The 22,170-nt window shown below is 38.7% G+C and overlaps 2 protein-coding genes and 1 long non-coding RNA gene across 3 annotated transcripts in view; 1 reads left to right on the top strand and 2 right to left on the bottom strand.

Annotated features, from left to right (window-relative positions):
* The window catches only part of FGF9 (fibroblast growth factor 9), a 56,233-nt gene extending 49,271 nt beyond the window's left edge, over positions 1–6,962 (bottom strand). Inside the window, exon 1 of the mRNA XM_042793259.1 lies at positions 6,767–6,962. Within this exon, the coding sequence (XP_042649193.1) occupies positions 6,767–6,962 (196 nt within the window). The remainder of the gene's footprint in view (positions 1–6,766) is intronic.
* On the bottom strand, positions 3,880–5,470 carry LOC122153473. Its single transcript, XR_006165373.1, has 3 exons — positions 5,388–5,470; positions 4,675–4,792; positions 3,880–4,586 (listed from the first exon to the last, which is right to left on the bottom strand). It is a non-coding gene; the product is annotated as an uncharacterized LOC122153473 (long non-coding RNA).
* The window catches only part of MICU2 (mitochondrial calcium uptake 2), a 152,713-nt gene continuing 137,323 nt past the window's right edge, over positions 6,781–22,170 (top strand). The window contains exon 1 of the mRNA XM_042793258.1: positions 6,781–7,187. Within this exon, the coding sequence (XP_042649192.1) occupies positions 6,993–7,187 (195 nt within the window). The 5' untranslated portion in view covers positions 6,781–6,992. The remainder of the gene's footprint in view (positions 7,188–22,170) is intronic.

Below are 22,170 nucleotides of genomic sequence, written 5' to 3'. Positions count from 1 at the left end.
GCTACTGCCTGAATGGTGCCAAGTGCTGACTGTTCCCCAAAGAGAGCAGCTTTGTCCACAGTTTCTTCAGGGATTTTCATTAGTGCCATTATTACTATGCCTTTGTGAGTGGCTCCAACAGTCCCTTTTGATGTAGCTACAGGCTAAGGAACCCCTCACCAGCAAATATACCAAGGCTGCCCACAATATTTACACAAATAGTATAGCTATTTTTCAACTCTCTAAAAGCCAAATGTAGACATCAATGGAAACAGACTCTGCTGACCACAATGAACTTTGTATTAGGACTTTCAAATTTTTTATGAAAGGATCGCAGAACCTTTTATAGCAAAGGTATCCCACACACTCGCGCTATTAGCTTAGATCAGACCCTATACTGATTTTAGTTACTAAATACACATATGTGGAAAATAATCATGCCCGCCTCCCCTGCTGATATAAAAATAGGTGCAATCAAAGATCATAAATAGTATCCTGAGCAAAAGAAGTAAACACTACTTAAAATAATGGAATACATTACAGAAAACAGTAATTTAGAGTTTTATAATTCCTTTCTTTTTCAAAGAAATAATTATATACACTTCACCATCTTCAGCATTATTAAAGATGTTACAATTTAAGATAACTTTCATTAATAAATCACAGTACTACTACAAAGTGTTATTAATAGTAGCTTTAGACAGCAGTCTGGGAAAAGAAACAAGAAAGAAGGCATATGATGCTGCTTCTACTCCAGCATTTCCAGAAAACATATATTTTAAAACTATTTTACAGGTTAAAATACTGATAATTCTATAATTGTTTCTTTAGTAATACTGTGAAGTAATGTCTTTGCCATCTTTATTGTATTTTTTGAACTACATAACAATAATTATTTAAAATTATATCAGTCACATTGCATTTAAAAATATAGAGTCTGAGTCCCTAATAAATTCTTCTGGTTTTTCAAGTAACACAGATAAAATTAACTTTGCTAATCTTGACTTGTTTTATTGTACCCTTATGTACAATTTCTACCCTTCTCTCTTTTTAAGTACGGAATCTATACAGTGGAAAGTGTTAGGCAACCTTAACTATAGTTATTGCTGCCAACTCTTCCTATAAAAGTTAGGGTGAAATACTGGTATAATTAAAATTGATGGCAGTGCTCACACTGATTTCAGAGAATGAAAGAAAAGAGAAGAAATGCTTCCTGAAATATAGTAAAGTCCCCACAATAAAATTTTATGTTGACATGGGAATCACTGGTAATAAGATTTCAGGAAATCCTACGATTAATATATTATAGGGAAAATACATATATAAATGTGTATATATATATGTATATGTATGTATATAAAGATACAGGTAAAAAGTCCAAATGATAGGATTTCTCTTAGATATGGGTCTATCTTTTTAATCAGTGCTAGCAACACTACAGAAGAATGTTTGGAAGGGGAAAAAAAATGAAGTACAACTTATTTAGCTGGAACCACGAGGAAAGTATTAACCACTAAAGCACATACTGTAATTCCATTACTTAAAATGTTTTCAAGGGACCTCTATTATTGTTGCAAAAGTGCCACGGGATCTTATCATTAAAAGATAAAAGAGCAGCTGAACCACAGTTCTCATCTAACAGCAAGAAAGATCCCAGTCTTCAAAGATTTATGTACACAGTTAATTTTATGCAGCAGGAATAGTCTTGCTTCAGACCACAGAACTTTTCAAAATGCTTAAAATTAGACATAATATATGTAACTCATCATGGAGTTGAGACCTACAGCCTAACTTGGAAAGCCATAACGAATATACTTTTCAAATTTAAAAAAAAAAATACATGTTCCTTCACAAGAAAGTATCAGTTTTGACCTGCACTTTTTTATTCACATAAAAGCAGTATTTCAACAGTCTGCATACCATTTCTTTTATGAATATTTACCCCCAAAATGTCACTGCCAACTTCAAAACTGTATTTTAAAATCTTTCCAATTATATTACTAGTATCTTCAATTCTCAAATGCATTATTTTAAAAATAAGGATTCTGCTTTCAACTTTTTTCTCTGATTTTTCAACTTGACTTAAAAAAGTAATTCTTCTGAAGTGTGAGGGAACTTGTTACATATGGCAGCAAGGTGTTTTTCAGCTAACTACATAGGAACAGTGTAGGAAGACAATTAGTGTGTTAAAAAGGTCAATATAGATTAATGCTATGAGAGGTATTTGGGGACACATATCTTAGATAAATTTTAATTCTTTTCCTTTTAAATGGACTCTATCACGATAAGCTTTCAAGTATCTTCAATAAGTTGAAAATATTTTAAGATAAGCTGTATTTACGGCCTAGCTCCTAAATGCAAAGATTGCTGGTTATTTATGAGCTGAACAGTTTTATCTAGCCACAAAATGTTCACATTTCAGTCTTACTAGTGGATGTTGTTGACTGTCTGGTAATTAGTTCCATTTCCATCATCTCTAAAACCTATAAAATAACTGGACTTTCTGTAAACTAACAGCATATTGTCATCTTAAGGCTTCTTCATCAGAGGAAGGTACTTCAGCTTCCTTGAAACTGATCTCTCAACTGTTTGTTGCTTGTTTTTTTTTTTCTTGTGGAGGATCGATAGGTAGAAATTACAGAAACATTCCGGGTCAGGTTGGACAGGGCTCTGAGCAACCTGATCTAGTTGAAGACGTCCCTGCTCATTGCAGGAGGGTTGGACTAGATGACCTTTAAAGGTCACTTCCAACCCAAACTATTCTATAATTCTATAAATAATAGTCCCTCTAGCATACAAAGCAGCTTTGGAAGTCCCTGAAGTCAACTCCCAACCTTTACCATAAACAACCGCGGTACAGGACCTCTGAGACTCTGGACAGAGATCAAAGCATCAGCCAGCCAACTTTGACTGTCCAGTTTTACCCAATCACCCTGTAGTTTCCAAAGTGCACTAGAATTATTTTATTGCTTTTAACAAAACTTGTCTTCCTTGTGCTTACATCCTTATCTCCTTCCCAGTATATCCTTGTAATCACAAGAAGACAGACTGCTCTCACATCCACTGAAGTAAAATGCAAGTGATACTCTTAAGAGGACCAATGTAATTCTGAAGGGGCTAAAGAAGGCCTGGCTTTGGGAGACCTTCTGTTTCAGTCTTCTGTCTGACTTCGGGCAGAAGTGAATCTGTGGCCCCGTTCTTCATCTACAAAACTGAGCAGTGATATTTCCTGTCTTTTGATTAGCTTGTCTGTTCAGCTCCTCCAGGAAAGTATCTGAAATATTGTTAGCACAATGCCTGGTCTACTAAAAGCTTATTTTCGGTTGGAGCTTACTGTCAAATATATATACAGTAAGTAAGTCAGACGACCCCCATACTATTTCTTGTGAAATGGGGTCATGTATATAAAAGGTGGCTTGCCAGCCCCTCCCTTGATTCACAAATGGCTGGTCATAGCCTTCGCCAATCCAGATTACACAGCATTTGAAGTCTGGAAAGACAGGCGAGCATGATGGGTGGCCCTCAGACTGCATGACTGAATCCATCTCTCAACTCTTAGTCTATGGAAACTAGTAAGAAAGGGTTTAGATTGAATGTAACAGCAGTTAATTTAAGCTGTTACAAGAGTAAATGAATGCTGGCACTAAGCCTAATGCTCTTGAGGGGATTGGAGTTCTAGCAGAGAGTGAATCCCTGCTGAAACTTGGCCTAACGCTCTTAAAAGACATGGAGGCATGGAAGCAGACCTTAAAGCATGCAGAGCTGTAGGTTTACTTGGTATTTTTAGGTTTTGCTTTTGACTTTGTACAAAACTTGGAAGAAATTAAGTTTCTGGCAAACATGATTTCCTAAGAATCACAGAAGTCACAAGGGTTTTGTTTCATGGTAGTGTGTTTTTGTCTTTTGATTTAACTTCACATTATGTTCATTATGCCTAAGAAGAAATGACTGCATTTAAATATTGTTATGCAACAATTCAGTGAAACGTAAAATCTTACAGGAAAACTACATACTTAAATATTTAAGAAAATATTTTACTAGACTTTTCATTTGCTTTTGCAAATTTTCAGCAATGCAAACATCTCTGAAGTCAACATGTAGAAAGCACCTGTTAAAAAACAGGTATGCCAACTTGCTAAATGCAATGATTTCTGCTTACAAGAGACAAGGATGAGCAAACTGAGCAGGATGAGAAAGTAAGCCTCTGAACTAACATTTTAGTGCCACAGGGGATAGTAGTTGTATTTACCAGACTGTCCATGTCATTTCTATAGGTTACGGCACTTTGCTTTCTCTCATAAACTACACTGCAGTGATACTGCATGATGTGAAACAGGACTATGTCTTCACAGCTAACGGTCTTCTAGCTACTCAGGCATGTGGTCTAGCACCCACAAATATACCAGCCCGGTTACAGATGTGAGCCACATTAGTGCAGTGGTAGCTTTGCACTCCTGCACATTGAACACACAGGGTGAGTTTACTACAGAGAAAGAACAGGTGGCTAAGGACACTTAACTTCCCCACCAGCATTGCGTGCTTGCAGTCATATGAGAATAGTTCTTCATTCACATTGCAATTTTATCTGTTCCAGTCAAGAATGTCATCTGAGGAAAGATAAATGACCTACTTATTTGTTCTTACTCAAAGAAAAACTGAAAATGCCTGGCACGGTGGTGAACTAAACCTGCCTACCTGTGTTGTGGTCGTGTGTTCAACATCAAGGGATCTGGCATTCAGAATTCAAATCTCTCAGCCATCCTTTATAGTGCTGCTGGGGTGTTGCCAGCATTCATGAAGTGCTTGTTATTGGCTGACACAGAAAGGAAAGTATTCTTGATGTGTTTGTGCAGATATTCTGTGTCAAACTAGAAGACTGGGATGGAAAATATTTTGTCTGTCTAGAGGGAAGTAGGAATAGGGGACAGGAATTTGCTGCAAGTTTTACATTTCTACAGCAGAAGTGGAATTTTGCAGTGTGTGTTTTTATATGATGATAGGATTCTGTTGCTACATTTTACAGTATCTAGGGATTAGAAAAGATTTTCCTGTGTGGGTTATTTTCTAGGTCTCTGAGGATAGGAAAAAGATTTTGCAATGTACATTAGTCTGTGGAGATGGAAACCATTCACCCTGCATGTTGCACTCTTGGGTGATTTTGCAATGAGCAGTCATTTGTGTTCCCCAGAGGTGTTTTTGAAGGGTTTGTATCATGCTAAGGACTCAGGTGACACATTCCTGAAGATGTCCCAAACACTTCACAGAATGACACTCAGTGAACAACACACGCTAATGGAAGGCTGGATAAATTCTGAGATGCCATTAGTTAGATGACTGAAATTACCATCTATGAAACTGAATTCCTGACTCTGAATTCAGGTCAGGGAAGGAAAGTGAACTAAAATTACTTTAGTGGCACTGATGGATGATCACCGTTTTTCAGTGGATAGGGGGCAAAAAGGCACACCCATGTTTCAGAGCCTTTACCACAGCATCTGTAATGTTGACAACACAGTACTGGCTGTCGTATCAGAAAGAGATGAAAGATAGTTTGCTAAAATGGACCGAGTACTTTCTGAAGGCCTTTAACCAAAGACTTAAGTAATGGGAAATTGCATGAAGCAGTTCTCTCCCCAGTCTTTTCCCACATTCACATGAAGCCACTAGACAAACTCCTCTGAAAACATGGATACTGGCACTGCCAACCTACAAGTGACATGTAGTTTCCTCTCGACTTCATGTGACAGTATGATTAATTCACTGATGGCCCAATGTTTGAACGTGATCAACTAACTAATGTTTAAGTGTGAGCAACTCAATGTAATTGAGACTTAGAGAACTTTGTTAAAACTACAGAAGTGGACAAAAATGCACTTTGAAGCATTCACAGAGAATAGCTGTCTTTGATACATGGGATTACTGCTGGTCAAGTCAATCTGTCATGCTTTCCAGTCATCATGTCTGCCATGACAGTTTCTGTAAACACTATCTTCTGTCATGTATTTCATGAGAAGCTTTACTCTGCCCTTGAAAGGGATATTTTAAACTTATTCATGCTTTTGTTGTTTCTCCTCTGAAACATATGCAGAGCAACACATCCATTCATGACATCTCCAACACTTAGAAAACCCTAACGGCAGAGCACACAGTGCCAGGTCAGCCCTGCTAGCGCAAGCTCACCAAACCTGTCTCGCTCTGTCACACTGGGCTTCTCGCAGGGTTTCAAACCCAGTCTGTGACCCATTGCTCTCGATGTACTCGGCAGTGTTTTACGGTTCTGGAAGAGTCGCATCAGTGACCAGCGTGAAGCTGAGCTCCCTGAGAGACACACGGAGAGGGCAAGGGGCACCCTCGGCCCGTTACGTGCGTTGCCACTTTTCGCTCCCTACGGCACTGGCAAGGCCTTCGGTGCTCCTTCCCCTGACACAAACAAAACGCCTGACCCCTGCCACCGCCTTCCACCTCCACCAGGAATCCGCCGGGCCAGCCCGGCCCCGGCCAGGCCCTCTCCCCTTCCCGGAGGGGCAGGGACAGCTACAGCCCCCAGGGGCCCGGGCCCGGGCCCGGACCGGCCGCGCAGGGCCTCTGCCCGTCGACCGGCCCCTCCATTGGAGCCGTTTTCAGCGAAACGCTTGAAGCGGGGGCCCTACCGCCTCCCCTCACCCCTGAGGGGACTACCCGGTCCGGGGTGAAGGGGCCGGGAGCCAGGCACGTTTACCAAAACGGGAAGGCGGCCCTGCGGCGCCGGTCAGTGCTGTGAGACCCTGCGCACCTCTGCTTGCGTTACCTCTCTGACAGCTCCGTCCCCTCCGGCTTTGCGGGCAGCTCCCCGTCCGCTGGCGGAGCGGGAACGGAACCGGGGGCGGCGGGACAGAGCCCGCCCCCCCCCCGTCCGAGCGGGCTGCGGGCCGCCCCACTGCCCGGGGCCCGGCGCCACGCATGCGCCCCGCGGCGCCGGGCGGCGGCGGAGGGGCCGGTTCCATGTCGGCGGCGCCACGGCGGCTTCCGGGAAGATGGCGGCGTGGAGAGCGGCGCTGGCGGTGGGAGGCCGCGCTCCGCTGAGGGGGCGGCTCGCCGGGCTGCGGGCTCCTTGGAGCCAGCGGCGCCCGCCTGGCTGGAGGGTGGCCGCCGCTGTCCTGGTTGGGGGATGCTCCGTGGCGGCGTGCTACAGCGGGCGGCCGGGCCTGTTCCCGACGGTGCTGGCTCAGGTAAGGCAGCGGCAGCAGCATCCCCGCTCCGGCGGCCTCGCCGGCAGGGCCGGGCGGGCCGCGGGGGGGAGCCGGGGCCTGGCGCCGGGCTCCGGGGGCGGGCGCGGAAGAGCGGGCCGGGGACCGTGGTACGCGGACTTCGTGTGCCTCGGCGCCGTGAGGCGGGACCCGGCGGCGGGAGCCCCCCTCGCCCGGGCGGGCCCGCAGGTAACGCGCGGTCCCGGCCCCCGCGGCAGCGGCCGGGATCAGCGCTGTGTCGCTTCAGCTGAGCCTGCCTCACCTCAGCGACGGGAGCTTTGCCGTCTTCTTCAGCGGAAGGAGGCAGGGGTTGCCTTCGCAGTGAGCGTTTCCCTCGTTCGCTTGACAGCCCTGGTCGTGCAATCTGATGAACCCGCGTGGTTTGCACAAGCACACGACCTGTCCTGAGCTCCTGGTTTTGCTGATAACTTCCAGAGCTTGCCTTCTTTCCATGATACCTGGTCTACACATCAGGTTCTATTACACAGTTGTGCACCTTTTTTCCACTTACAAAAGAATATTGCATGAAAGCAGTGCTTTTTCGTGCTTCGTCTGAAATGCATCACACGTAACAGGAAGATTTCCTCTTAGTATGTTCAAAATGTGTCCTATGAATGTTAAAATGTAGGTTGCTTTGGAGCATCAGTGCACACTCAGAAGGTTATGTTCAAGAACAGAGAGTCATTGTTTACAAAATAATCTTTGCAAGTTTCCAGATACAGTTATGCTTCCCAACTTTATTCTCTTCATGGAGCTAGTGAACTTTTTGCCATTCTTTCAGAGAAGAAGTTACTGTCAGTTCAAACTGGTTAGGTATTTCAAGACTGGATGATTTGAATGGTTTTTAGGCCAGCGGGTTTAGGTGGGATGTAGGCAAGAGGTCAGTATAGGCTTGCAATACCATTCTTCTACTTACGTGTAGGAAATTTTGGAAATATTCAACAGTTTGTGTGCTTTGATGTCCTGTCTCTTAACAGACACTGAACAGGCTGAACTGCAGGCAGATAAATAGCAACCCTTATTCTTGAGTCAAGAACAAAGAACAATTTTAATTTTTTTTTTTTTTTTTTATATTGCAGTTTTAATTGTGGAGAATTTTGAAGTTGCATCTTCTTAGGAAACTCCAATTTTTTTAAAATAAGCTTGTTTCTAAATAGATTAACTGTTGGTCCTGATTCTTTGGACAAACGTGTTAAAATTTTGGTTTTCTCTATACAGTTCCTAGTGAGGAAGGTGTCCATTATTCCACTAGGAATCCTACTGGAAACATACCTCCTTGTTGTAAAGAGCCAACAGAATATGCTTTTACATTTAGTTATGTGACATTTTTCAGCAGCATTGCACTATGTTTAAAAAGTCCTGTCGAGACCAATTTCATAAATGTATGGAACTCTCGTGTAAGTAGATGTGTATGTAGGTATATATAAAATATGTTAAATGCAGGAAGTAATCACTTTTAAAGGGTCTTGAGTGAAGCGATCCAGTTCTGGTGCTGATGTGCTCATGGAGTAGCTTCCAAGTAACCCATGGACAGTCCTATAAGACCACTTTAATTCTCTGGGGGAATTCCAAAAGTCTACAGCATATTTAATTGATTCATTTTTGGAGACAGTAGATTGCTGAGCTCTGCAAATGCTAGGTTGTTAATTCAATTTAAACTTCTAATTTTTCCAGTATAACTACTGTTAGAGATGCTATCATAGTTACAGACAAAAGTTCTCCCTATGTCTTGTACGCTATGTTGTTGCAATTAAGGTATTGAGCTTTTTAAAACTAGCTAAGAACTGGCCATGCAGAGCATAGCATTAAGTCCAATAAACGGAAAGTGGAACTGGATTGTAAAAGCTATGAGTGATAGAGAAATAGAGACAAAGTAGCGTGCTGTGAGTCTTTTAAGCAGTTCAGATGCTACTTGTGGCTTCTTACTGACAGAAATAGGAAATAAAAGCAAAATGGTTTTGAAACAAGTACACCACCTTTAGTTTATGTTTTGAAGCAATCTTTTTTCAGTTCAGACTTTGTGCAGTCCTGTTAAACGGAGGTGCTTTTCACATTCTAGCAGTGGATAACTTTACTTTCTGTTATTATTCCTTTTCATTATAACTGATATTAAGCATCATTGGTTGAGATTGTGCTGGTGAACAATTCTGAACTGTTTGTTTATCTTTCAGTATGTTATGTAGTGGAAGTGTTTGCATCATAGGTATGTGAAATATTGTAGGTTAAGGCAACTATTTGAAATTAAACAGCATAATTCTCATTATCATTGTGGTATTGAAGGAGTATGTAGTGGAAATGTTTATACTTTTGCTTCATCAACCAGGCCTAGAATTTGCTCTTGAGAATGCAGTGAGGTTATGCTACAGTGCTTCCCATTTTTCCATGGTAATATAGTCTTTACTATTGAAGCATAAGAATGGATTGCTGCAAAATGGGTGGCAATTATTTAAAATAGTTGACAGAGTGAAGCTGACAAAGTGACAATGTATCTCCATACTGTAGAGAGCCAGCAGAATAGGATTTTATGTTTAGGTATGTGGTGGTTTTCAGCAGCATCGAATTATGTTTACAAAGTCCTGTTGTTAAGACCAATTTCATATATGTACAGGACTCTGGTGTAAGCATAATTTGAGCCACTGGGTAAGTTCTTATTCTTGTCCTAAGTGGGATGTAACAACCATTAATAGCTTTGTTGTAGAATCAAATTCTTCTTTGTAAATACTTGCCATTCATTTAGTTTAAGTAGTTGAAGCTGAGAACTATTTAGATTTTCCATGAGTCTCAATAAAACTAGTCTTTATCAAACTAGTCAGAAATTTTTCAGCTATACATCGTTCTAGACAACTTCAGAGATGCAGTCTACTGTTGAAGCTGTCAAAAAACACATAGAAGCTAAAGTTCTATAAATTTGGTATTTCTTTTTTTTTCCTTCTAAAGCTTTTCTTTATTTTAAAATCAAAGAGTGATACCTTTGATGCTTAGTTTCTTAAATCTTTATTTAATTCCAGTCCTCACATGCTGCTGCAGTGGATTTAGTGCTGCTTATATTGGTTGTTGACACTTCTGACTTTTGCTCAGAGTGAATGAAAGCCAACCAGTCTACAAGTCTTTGCAGAATCAAAGGTCCTGCAGGGTCAATTAATCTGTTTTCCTTTTGTGAGTTGTGTGGACAGTGTCTGGTTTATTTTGTAGTGGCTTATGTTTGTTTACTGTGTTCTAATATAATTGTTGTTTATTCTAGTAATAAAATTTCTGTTTGAGAGTTTTTTAAAACTTTTTTTGGACCAGTTTTAATCAGCATTTTGCATTTTCACTGCCACTTAGCTGTTCTGACAGCTTACACTAAGTGGGTAGCATATTAATAATAAAACTTGCTATATTTAGTGTAAGATTACATCAGGTGTAATCTTTCATACTAACTGTCTGAATATAGCTTCAGTAAGTGATTTATGCAGTTATTTTAATTCTCTATCTTCATTTGCTGATTGTAAATCTCTACTGTATAAAGATTTTTATAGAAAAATTAACATAGTCTTTCTGACATTTGTTGTAGATACCAGGTTTTAGTTCTTCCTGCACTTGTTATTTACCAGTGAAGCTACACTGACAGTATCCTAGACCAGATATAGCCTGTGCTAGGGAAAACTAGATCTAAATGAAATTAGCTAGTCAGGTTTCATAAAGGGGGGAAAAAGAAAGGAGGGGAGGGGCAGTAAGAGCTTTCACTCTACCAGTGTTACTTAGAACGAGGATTTATGCTGAATTTCACTAAAAGTATTTCTTCTGCTATCCTAACCAATACAGCTGGATCAAAAACGTACACACTGCAGTGACACTAAACAGGCTGCTTTGCTTCTTTAGTAGTGTAATTCAAATGACATAATGGTATATGGTTTGTAACCTTGATCAGATTTGCAGTATTGTCTACTGTGTCTTAATCATCTCAGAGCTTGCAGTTTGCAATACTAAAGTGGCCCTGTATGGCCTAAAGCTGTTGGAATTCTCTGGTTAAAGTGTGCTGTTTATCGCGAGTCAGCTTTGCAGTCAGTTAGGTTGCCTTTATCAGGGTCAAGACTCGAGTACGCTATTGCCAAAGAGCGTGCACGTGAATTTGGAGTGGTACACATTGGGAGGCTGTAGAATTTTGTGAGGCAATGACTCCTGCCTCCCCACTCCAACTAAATTTGGAATTTGCCAAGGGACCACAGCATTGATCTCATATGTGCATGAGCTGCAAATGCTAAGAAAACTCTGAGAAGCATCAGGCAGCCAGAGGCAGCTTCTCCTGCCCCTGCTGAGTTTTTTATGGATGTGTTTAGTCACTAGCTTCAGAAGGAAGAATATAATTTGATTCTCCCTTGAAAAGTTGCCATCCCTGCAGAGTGTCATGTTTTGTGTTGAGTCTAGGTCACTGTTTTCCAAATGAGACTGACTGGAGTTGTTACTAGCACATATATGAAGTGTATGTGTGCAGTCTTGTCTGTTTGCTGATAAATGTGATTTTGTTTCAGCATTCTTTCTCTAGTGTTGTGAGAGCATTAGTTGGTACTTAAATATTTGATACTGCTTACCTGAAGTAAGGAGGAAAACACAATTTACTACCAGTATTTTTTTTTGTCTGTTCTTGTTAATACTTTCTGCTACATCATGGTAGTCTAATTGGTTCTCTTTATCTTACCTTTTCTACTAATCCTTGTGTTGCATCAGCAATGTGCTATAATTCTTCCAGATAAGAAGAGACTCTATTCCTGTCCTGAAGATCTTAAACAAATACATATGTTGCATTTAATCATACGGAAAATACTAAAATAATGCTTATAATAATGGTTAACAGACCATATGTGCAATTTTCATTTTTTTAATGTCTGATATTTCTGAAATTCTTACTTTATTTAAAATGTGTTTATTAAAACAGTCCTCTTTTGGGTTGTGTTAAATTTTTCATTTCACTTTAAGCTGTGTTGAATATTTCACCATTTTCCAAGGTTAACGATTCTCAAGAGAAGTAAAGATAGCCGTACATGGTAGGGGTGACTTTGTGTCACAATGATATGAAAACTGTTATTCCAAGCAACTGAGAGTAAAATACTTCTAATGATTAAAACTAGAGTTTAGGTGAGTTTTCCAGGGCTACATGTATAACCACCACAAAAAATTACTTTAGAACTATTGCCTTATACTGTCTAAAGAAACCAGAATACTGTAAAGGATTCCCCAAACACCACTTTGTTCAGAAAAGACCCCTTTGGTTCTGCTACTGTGGAAAAGGCAAAATAATATACTGGAGGATATCTTTACAAATCCTAGGGCTATGGAGAACTCAGTGCCACAGTTCATAGGGTAATCTAGGGAGTGTGCTTAAATTAAATGTACCTCTTAAGTTTGTCAGAGGTTTAGTAGAAATCTCTGGGCTCCCAGACTTGGAAGCTGATAAAAACAGTTTGAAAAGTTCTGAAGGCTTATCTGTGTTTCTTGGTGACACTTTGAGATGTGCACTGTGTTTCCAAAGAGATCACTGCTGATGTAGTTGATGACTGAGATAGATGTAGCTGGTTTAGACACTTTCTGATACCTTGTGCGTGGTTTTTACTCAGGTAAAATTTCCAACCCAAATCAATAGAGGATTTGCAAAATAATGTCTACTCTAAGCATGTTACCAGGTTAGTGTATTTTTCCTTGATTGGTGACTTCTGACATAAACATGTGTAAAATACACATGCTTCCATAACAGGTATAATCAGTTTCTTGCATGTCAAAAGCAGCATTTTGCTTAAATCATTTGAAGTCCTTTCTTCAGAGCGGTGAAAGGAAGAACTGTGGAGCTCTGGGATTTTGATGGGATTTTTACATAACCTTTGTATCCAAGACCGCTTTGTGACTTACTCTACTACTAGCCCATACTTTCTCACTCAGTATATTTTGGATTTTTTTTTTTTAATAAATGATGTTATTTAGGTAGGTAAACTGTGCATAATGACTGCATGTGAAGGGCTCTTTTTCTTGGCAGATACAAAGTGTATGTGACATTTGAATTCGGTCATCAAATAGAAAAAAGGTAGTGCATTTCTTTGTAGGAACCATTGTTTAATCTATAAGTTATGTGTAAATGCTTTAAATAATGAGCCATTGGCATATCTTGTTAGAATGATAATTTTGTGGGGGTTTCTTTGCAATCTGTTTTAAAAGCCTGGTTCATAATGAGGGAAGTACATTGCTATTAAGATGAGGTGTCTTGATAAATATAGAACCCGGGATAAAATTGCATAAGGATTTGTAATGATGTATGGAATTGCCTGGAGGGAGGAATGTAGTTCTAAAATAGAACCAGAAAGAATATGTGCAGTCTAATTTGAGAAATATACAGGAAGATTCTTGTGCTTACATTGTCATAAAAAGAAAAAAATTGCCTGCTTTTGTTGAATCAAAAATCCTAGAATAGATTGTGTCCTAAGTAGTCTTTTAAACTGTTTATCTTTGAGTCTTTATTCTATTAGAAATTAATTGAGAATGCAAATGTAGCAATGCATATAATAGATTACTAGGATGCTCACAAAGTAAAATTAACCATGTATAAAATAAGTCTGCAGCATAATGCTTTAACAGACTTTTGAAACTTAATGCAAATGTTTTTAATCTGCATCTAACATGCTACTTGGTGATAGCATGCAGGCCTCAGAGAAGCCTCATATTTGGATTCAGCTGGTACAAACCTGACCACATGGTCACATCATTAATGCTTAAAATCTATACAGTAAAACAAGGCCATGTAGAAATCATTAGAATTACCATTGCTGTTGTGGGTTGGAGCATCTTTAAGTAAGGATTGTATTTTCTTACTGCTTTTTTAAAAAAATCTCTTTCCCGCTTTACCTTGTCCCTTCCTTAAAATGATGTCCTTCCATTTTTTTGCATCTTATTTGCCGCTGACTGTTGTTCTCTCTACATTACAAGGTATTATGCCGTACAGAGTGGACTGGGACGCAGCACACGGAGCCAGGCAGTGGTCCCCTGCACAGCCTTAGGTTTCAGTTCTGGTTGTAGCTTGGTTGGAAAGGTGTTAGAGGATTCCCTACTGCATCTTCAGGTTGGGCCCTTGGACCACCTGCAAGATTGTGCCTTTAAATCTTCCCACTGAAGAATGTGCAAAACTGGCAGCCTTTGGCGGGGCCCACTTTGATTCAAGGTGCTTTGAACCCAGGATGTTTTTTATGGCGGTGCCCAGCACTGGAGAGGCTTGTTACTGAGATGCTGTGAGCTGTGGGCAGTGCTCTTGTCACCATGTGGTAGCAACCCTCTGCCAGCTTTGTGGTTTACTTCCTGCTGTATCTTTACTGCTATATTTATTGTCTTGATAGATATTACAAAAAAATGTTGTCTTAGATCATGACAAGCCAGTCAGCTTTGTAAGCAAATGCATTAAATGCTTCCTATTTTTGAACAGCAAATGAGCAGTCAATTTTTTATTAAGTGACTGAGATATCAATAGTCTATGGCTACATAAGAGACAGTTTAACCCAATTCATGCAGATGCCTTCTGTCTCTGCTGTATTGTGTGAATATATTCCTATTAAGTTTTTTCTTTGCCATGCACATACAAGTAAACTGAAGTACTACAGTATAGTTGATTTGGTTCTGTGCATTTAAATGCCTTAATAACATTGTTGCCTCCTAATTCATCTAGAATGAATGAGTTTCAGTTAATAGTCCCAAAATATTATGAAAATAGTATGTGTTCAAAAAACATATTCTTCCAGTTTTTAAGCCTCAATAAATATGAATCTCCCTGGCAAGAAGAGCTCTTTGGAATTAGGCTGCCAGCTCAGCCTACCCTAATCTTTTTTTCTTTTCCTTAAATATACTTCAGTCTTTCTGAAACTGTTCCTCTTGTGCAGCCAACCAGGGTAACCTTAGCTACCTCTTGTTTAATTCTGTATTTCACTGTGTTATGGAAATACTGTATGTATCGGGTATCCACTAAGCAGTCTAAATCAATAACTGAGATATTAAATATATCGCAAATATCATTCTCAGCATTAGTAACATACAGACATTGTCATGCTGTGTGCCTAAAATAGAATGTGGTATAGAGAGTATGGAATCTGTAGGACCATGATGTTATAAGTAATTATAGACTTAAATATTACTTATGGATGTGCATTTGTTTCTCAACTTTAAATATACAGTATCCTTTTCAGCTTTTTGAATGTGAGATATTTATATCCTGGAGTTTTGGCTTTGAAAATATTTACATTTATTCTGTTCTCTGTGTGCACAGAGATTCTTTGTGCAGGTGTCTTCATTGATACTAAAACAACATGATGTCAAATGTAATCTTAGGGGTCGAGGTTAAAATTTAACTATCTTTCATCTGATCTGTCACCTTTTACTTGAATACGCTCTTGCTATATGACTTAAGTGATTAAATAAAATCTAACTAACATTCTTTCTAGGCACTTTGATGCATGTGGACAGATGGGGTGAGTTAAGCTGCATGGTTTTGTTGTGTTTTTAGCTACTGTTTTAATTGCAGTGAAATAAAAGGTCAGTGTTTGAGAGTCTTTAGCTGTTTATGTTAGCAGACAAACATAAACAGATAAGAAAATAGCTTTCCTGAAAATAAAAAAAAATACTTGTTTGAACGGAAAGGATTGCACAAAGTAATATCCTGGTTTTTAACAAAGATGCCAGAGAAGAAACAAATATTTATTTACTGGGGATACAAGATTCTTCCTCCAGTAAACATGGTTTCAAAATAGACATTATACTATTTAGGGTTTTTTAATCTGCTTTCTTAGATGGAAGGTGTGTTGTGGGTTTTTTTTTGGAAAAATTTGGAACATAGTGATAAGTTGCCTTTTTTTTTTTGTAAGAAATTATCTGTTGTGTACAAGCAGTAGCATCTATTCTCCAGTTGATGCTGTTTTGTGCCAGTTTTCACACGTGTTTGCTGGATTAGTGTGAGAGCTCTGTATTATACTTCCTTGCAGACCTTTGTATAAAGACTGTGGCTAGCTAAATATGGTTACTCTTCATGAGCAGGTCAACATCTTGGAAACATGAGGTAGCCAGAAAAAGAAGAAATAACTCAGTATCTAGTTTAATTGGTGCTGTGGATAAATTTATATAGACTTCACTGTTGATAGCTATAACAGTAGTATTAGGGCTATTTATTCCATCTCTTGATTTCGGCATTGGGTACTTTCAGGTCACTAAATTTTGGTACATTGTAATGTTGTCTCAATTTCTTTTTACTATGGTTCTTATAATAAGGTTACTAAATGTAACAAGGCTAAATTTTGTTTGAATATTTCAGAAAGACACTAGCTAAAATAATAATCAAAGATAAATGACAAATAAAACTGTCAAATGCTCATTCAGAATACATGTCTCTTTACTATTCAGAATACTGTACCTCTTTACTGCTACCCCTGAAGGTTTTATTACCCTGTGAACTGAAAGACAAGAGAAGGGAGCCTTGTCAACTTTAAACACCAAACAGGATTTAAAGCAATTCTTCAAGGTTTGTGTCCCTTTCAGGGTAGGTAGGAGAAATTTCAAGAGTGACTGTCTTGCACTGATGGAGTCTATAAAAAGCAGTTATAGCAGATGTGGCTAATAAATACTATCTTATCAGCACTGATACCTTTCCTGCCTCCTTTGCCAAATCAGCAAACTCCTTCATCTGCCTCCAAAAACTGTAGAGATCAACTTTAGCATAGATGAAAAATTTACATGAAATGAAGGAAATCAGTGTATCCAGAAATCATTTTTTTCTTAATCTTTCTTTTTTTAAAAGTAGGCATTTTCATTGATAATACCTATTATTGGACATACTCCATTAATAATCTATTAACAAATTATAATGCAATATTAAAATAAAATATATTGAACTGCATATTAAGCTATATACATAAATATTTATAATATAAACTTATACTGTATACAGATAAGCATATAATAGTATGCATATGTATAAAAAATATTTGAAATACAAACTGTGTGAATGCAGTAATGAAAAATAATACTGTGCTAATAATTGAGTTATGGGATTTATTTTGAAGTTTTCTAATCTACATTATCAGATAAACCCAGAATTTAAAGGATGGATTCTTCCTGAAGTACCACCAAAGGCTCCTTCTGGTGGCCCTGTAGAAGGCAGACAGCTTTGTGCCACCCTTGAACTTGACTGTGCGCACGCTGATGTGAAATCTTGCCAAGGAGAAAAGTGGGAAGCTCTGTGCTGTTGTATTGCTCACCGTGGTGAAACAGACTTGGTAATAGACTTTTCTCTCACAAAGCTGCCAAAATTAACTTTATTTTTCAGTACAAAAGTCTTAACAGTTACATACTGACCATAGTTACGTATTGACAGTCTGCTTCTCCTTTTATAAATGTTTGAAAATTAGGAGACACCAGAGCTTAATGTCATCACTGACAGAAGAATCTGTTTGGGGCTGCAGGACAGCTTTTGTACCAATTCTCTCTAGGCTTGTTTCTGAAGCAACTGTGGACTTGTCTGCTAATTTGGTGTTTTTTAAGGAAATGCAAAATCAAATGATACTTGGCATGGAGGCTAAGATGCTGCTTTTTACCTTTATAACCTTAAATTGTTTAAATGCAAAGTGACAGTGGTCTCCGTAGTCTGGAATTGCCACAAAATGAAATGTTTTCCTCTTACTCATTTGCCTGAGGGGAAGGTATTAGAATATGGTCTTTACTTAGGAATGCAGTAAAGCTGATTGGTAAAACATCTGGCTCCCTTTTGTACTGAAAAATACTCATGAGGGCTTTAGATGTAAGGGAATACAGTAGCATCACTGCTCTATTTGGGACTAAGTAAAAAATGATAGGCTTCTGCTGAAGATATGAAAAAACAGGAATAAACATTTTAGTCTCCAAAAGACAAAAAATAATCAATACAAAACATGCATCAATTTATAACCAGGGTTTCCCAGAGCAATTTAGATGGTTTTATATGCAAAGCATTAATGTAAAATCTGTACTTTTCAGTAGGGAACAAATGAGGAGAATTGATACTTGAATTAGTTTTTCACATTAGTTGGGCTTCTGGTTCTTAATGTATAACTGTTCTTCAAGAGATCCGTATCCATGTAGGATTAGCTTTTCTACTTTTTGCAGTGAGTTGTGTCCACAGTAGAACAGAGCAGGGAGTTATTTTTTTTCTTTTTTTTTTTTGTTTTGTTTGTTTTTATTAAAGAGTTTTAGTATTAACGTGCATAGATCAAATATTTTTTTAGTGCTTCAGACAATTGCAAGATTGGTTTATCTTCCTGAAATTTTTGTGTCACTAAAGTAATTTAGAGGAAGATGTTTTTGTTTGTTTGTTTTTTGTTTTAATGGTGCAGTTACAGCAGCTACTTAGAAAGTGGACATGTTTTAGGAAGTTTGCAGTCAGAGAAATGTAGTCTTCATATTCTGATTCTACAAAAAACCTGTTGTTAGGCCAGGGATGTTTATAAACACGTGAGAACCAACTGTGACGGAAATAGAGCTACTTAAACAATATGCAGGTTCCATTTGTTTGAGCTCAGTTGGATGAGCTCTACAATGTGCAGATGTTCTTCTTGTGCTGTGATTTATTTTCTCTGAAATTATTTTCTTCCAATCCTACAAGAAATTATCTGGCAATACATGCTGCTATTTTTTTCTTAAGTGACAATTTTTTTTTACGCTCTGCAAACTCATTTCATTTAAATTGGATGTAGGCAGACTTTCCCACATGGAAGCTTCTCAGCAAAATCTTAAAATATGTTGGGATTAATAATACTAATTTATAATAGCTAAACATGCTCTGTTTTGTGTTATACAGTTAAAATGTGTATTTTAATTTGCTGCTCAAAGTAGATTTCTATATTACATCAGAGCTGGAGTTTTTTTTTATAGCTTGTTGGTTATTGCATGTATGTCTGTTACTGCTGCAGTATTTGTCCTTCTGGGAAAAAAAATTGTTCAAATTTTCATGTGTGACTATAGTTAAGCACTTCTGTAAGGAAATTTGTGCTTGTCTTTCTTGAGCTCTCTCAAGCAACTTTCTTGAAAAATAGTACTGAAGATGTAAAAGACATAAGTAACAGCATTTAGGCTGTGACCTGTGGGAATGACTGAACATAGAAAACAGAAACTAAAGGCACACTTCTGTTCCAGGATTTTTTTAAAAATCTGTTAAAACTTTACATTTTCAGCTTAGCTGCAGAACCATCACGGACAATAGTGTAAAGTGTATAAAATATTTTCCCTAGAATAGAGTGTTTTCTCTTATTCTGAATATGCCTGTTGTTTGGAATGTTCCTACTCAATCTCCCAAAAAAACATTGTAGGAAATTACTGACATACTTTTTTCCCAGCTGCTGTTAAATTTGGAAAAGTGATAGTGTCATATTGCCAAGTGGTGTTGCATTGTTATTCTCTAATTTTAAGGTTTATGTTCTTACTTGTCTTAAGCCTCAAAAATGAAAAATATAAAGAAAAATCTAAAGATTTAGGCACACCAGAAATGTTGCATGTGTTAATTGAGCAGACTTTGTATAGCAATAAATACCGGATTCTTTAAGTGAAAACCTCTGAAAAAAAAAATGCACTTTTATCTCTCAATATGCCATCTGTGTACTGAATGTTTCTTGTGGGTACCTCATTTTAGAATTTTTGATGAAGAGATCCCTGGACAGTGCTGCTTCTTGAAATGACAGAAGTGCGATCAAGATGCATTGTCAGAAATAGTGATTTATAGACAGATTCTTAGGTAAAACTCTTAAAGCAGTATATAGTGTTCCACTACAGCTAGCTTTTTCTTTGCACTGTACGTTTGTACTCTGTGGCAGCGGTAGCAGGTACCACTTCCAGTATGGCAGAGTACTCCTACTGACAGCAAGCAGGGAATGATTATCCTGAGCGTCATCACATGGATGAATCCTTTGTGAGAAGGATTTGTAAGATACCTGTAGTTGTGGGCGTAATGGGGCATATTTCTTGCTTCCTCCTCCCCTAATTGCTTGTTAATTAGACCTTTATGGGGGTTTGGGAGTCTTCCTTGCAGAACTCCTTCCTCAGGGCAGACGCTGCAGGGTGAAGTTGTGCAGAGGGTGCTGGGTGCTCTCTCCTCTGCGTAGCCTGTGGCTTAGGTCCCTGTCCCTCCATCACTTCCAGGACCAGCAGACTCCACGTGTGGGACCGCTCTGCACTGCCGCTTGCCAGCAGGAATCCATGCTTGCTTCTGCTCCCTCCATTGCTAAAGCAGAGGGGCTGGCCTGGGCTCAGCATTGAATACAGAGTTAGAAGGTGGTGAGTGATGTGATGTAGGCACAGTGGCTCTGGGCCAGGCTGTGTAGCGATTAAATTCTGAATGTGGTGTTAATATGATGGAATTGGACCCTTCCGTATGGTTCAGCAGAGTGTGTGATAGCATATCACCTCTATAAATTCATGTTAGTACATCTGCTTCTGGCCATCAGAAATACCCAGTTGATCTGACTGGACCACTGCAAGTGTATTTAAAAGTTGCTTGCAGCTCTTTGAAATGGGTTATACTTAATGCATACAGTGTTCCTTGTCATCCTGGAGGTCATATCTGGGATGTTATTTTGATACTTCAGAGCCAGAGATTGTCAAGTTTCTCATCGCTGAATACTTGAGAGACACTTCTAGCCCATTTAGTGTCCTTCTGAATACACTGGGCAAAACAAAGCTGATAGAGCCGATATCCTTTATTAGACCAGTTACTATAACTGAGAAGATTACACAAGCTTTCGGTCACCACACCAAGCTGTAGAAGGTGTCTTCTCCATCAGTAAACTTTGAATAGACAGATAATGAGTTACTGATGATGATCAGGTTATGTTGAGGTAGCCACGACACCACAGTGATGTGCTTTTGGTAGTGGATAGGATATTGGTCCTAGAGGCCATACTTTGCAAAGATCAGAGTCCGTTAGTAGTTTGATAAGGATTTGAAGTTAACATGATAGCAACACTCAGTGCACATACATCAGCTGAATAATTTTTCATATTGAGATACTTGGTTGAATGTGAGAAACTTCTCCTATAGGCAGTTAATAAAAGCAGTTCTTCTGCCTTTGCAGTAAAAACGTCCTTTATTCATTCAGTTTTGATCCTGCAATCTTTCTATTTTATATAATACTTTTATAGTAGGGGAAGTAGGGGAGGAGAAAGTGGATCTGCTGTCTTCCAGGGTTTACTCTACTGTATTTTTGGAACTGATGTATGCATAAGACACTGCAGAAAGCACCCTGTATTATTGTAGTTGTCTCAAAAAATGCTCTTTTATGCAGTAAGTATATAATAGCGTAACTAATTTTCCATTATACATAAAATAATTGTCCATGAAATATATGATGTTCGAAGAAATTAAATTGCTGTTATATGTATTTATAGGCAGTTTACCTACCTGTTAATGGTAAAACAATGTTTTGACAAGAGACTAAGTTGAACTTCATGATAGGGTGATATAGTGGTTATAAGTATTCAGAAATCATAAATCAAGCCTTAAAATTGAACTGGCTGAAAATCCAAAGTTTTTATTTAAGGTCATGTGGATTCTTTTTATTGGTTTTGAACATCCAGGCTTGAAACTTCTGAATTGTAAGGGCTAGAAGTTTTTCAGTGAAAGCTGAGATACTTTCTCAGTATTATGAACAATAAATGTGACTTTAATGATATTGAATGCTCTGCAAGTATTCATGATGAAACTAAGTGGCAGGATCAGTGTATATATACACTTTATCTACCTTTGACTTGAGAATCAAGAGTAGCGAGGGTGTTGATGAGTTCTTTGGTGACACTGGTTAAATCTTGAGGTGAGAAACTTTATTGAGGTGCCAAGTTACACTACTTAGCATGGTGAAAAACAAGCCTTTAATAATAGGAAAAGGGCTGTAAAAACTGATGACTGCTTTCACCTTGTGGAATTCCTAGTTGGTTATCCACTTCAT

This window comes from Tyto alba, unplaced genomic scaffold, assembly GCF_018691265.1.
Source record: "Tyto alba isolate M040663 unplaced genomic scaffold, T.alba_DEE_v4.0 Super-Scaffold_2, whole genome shotgun sequence".
Taxonomy (NCBI): domain Eukaryota; kingdom Metazoa; phylum Chordata; class Aves; order Strigiformes; family Tytonidae; genus Tyto; species Tyto alba.
The sequence above is the reverse complement of the archived record's forward strand: the minus strand, read 5'-3'. Positions and strand labels throughout refer to the sequence as shown.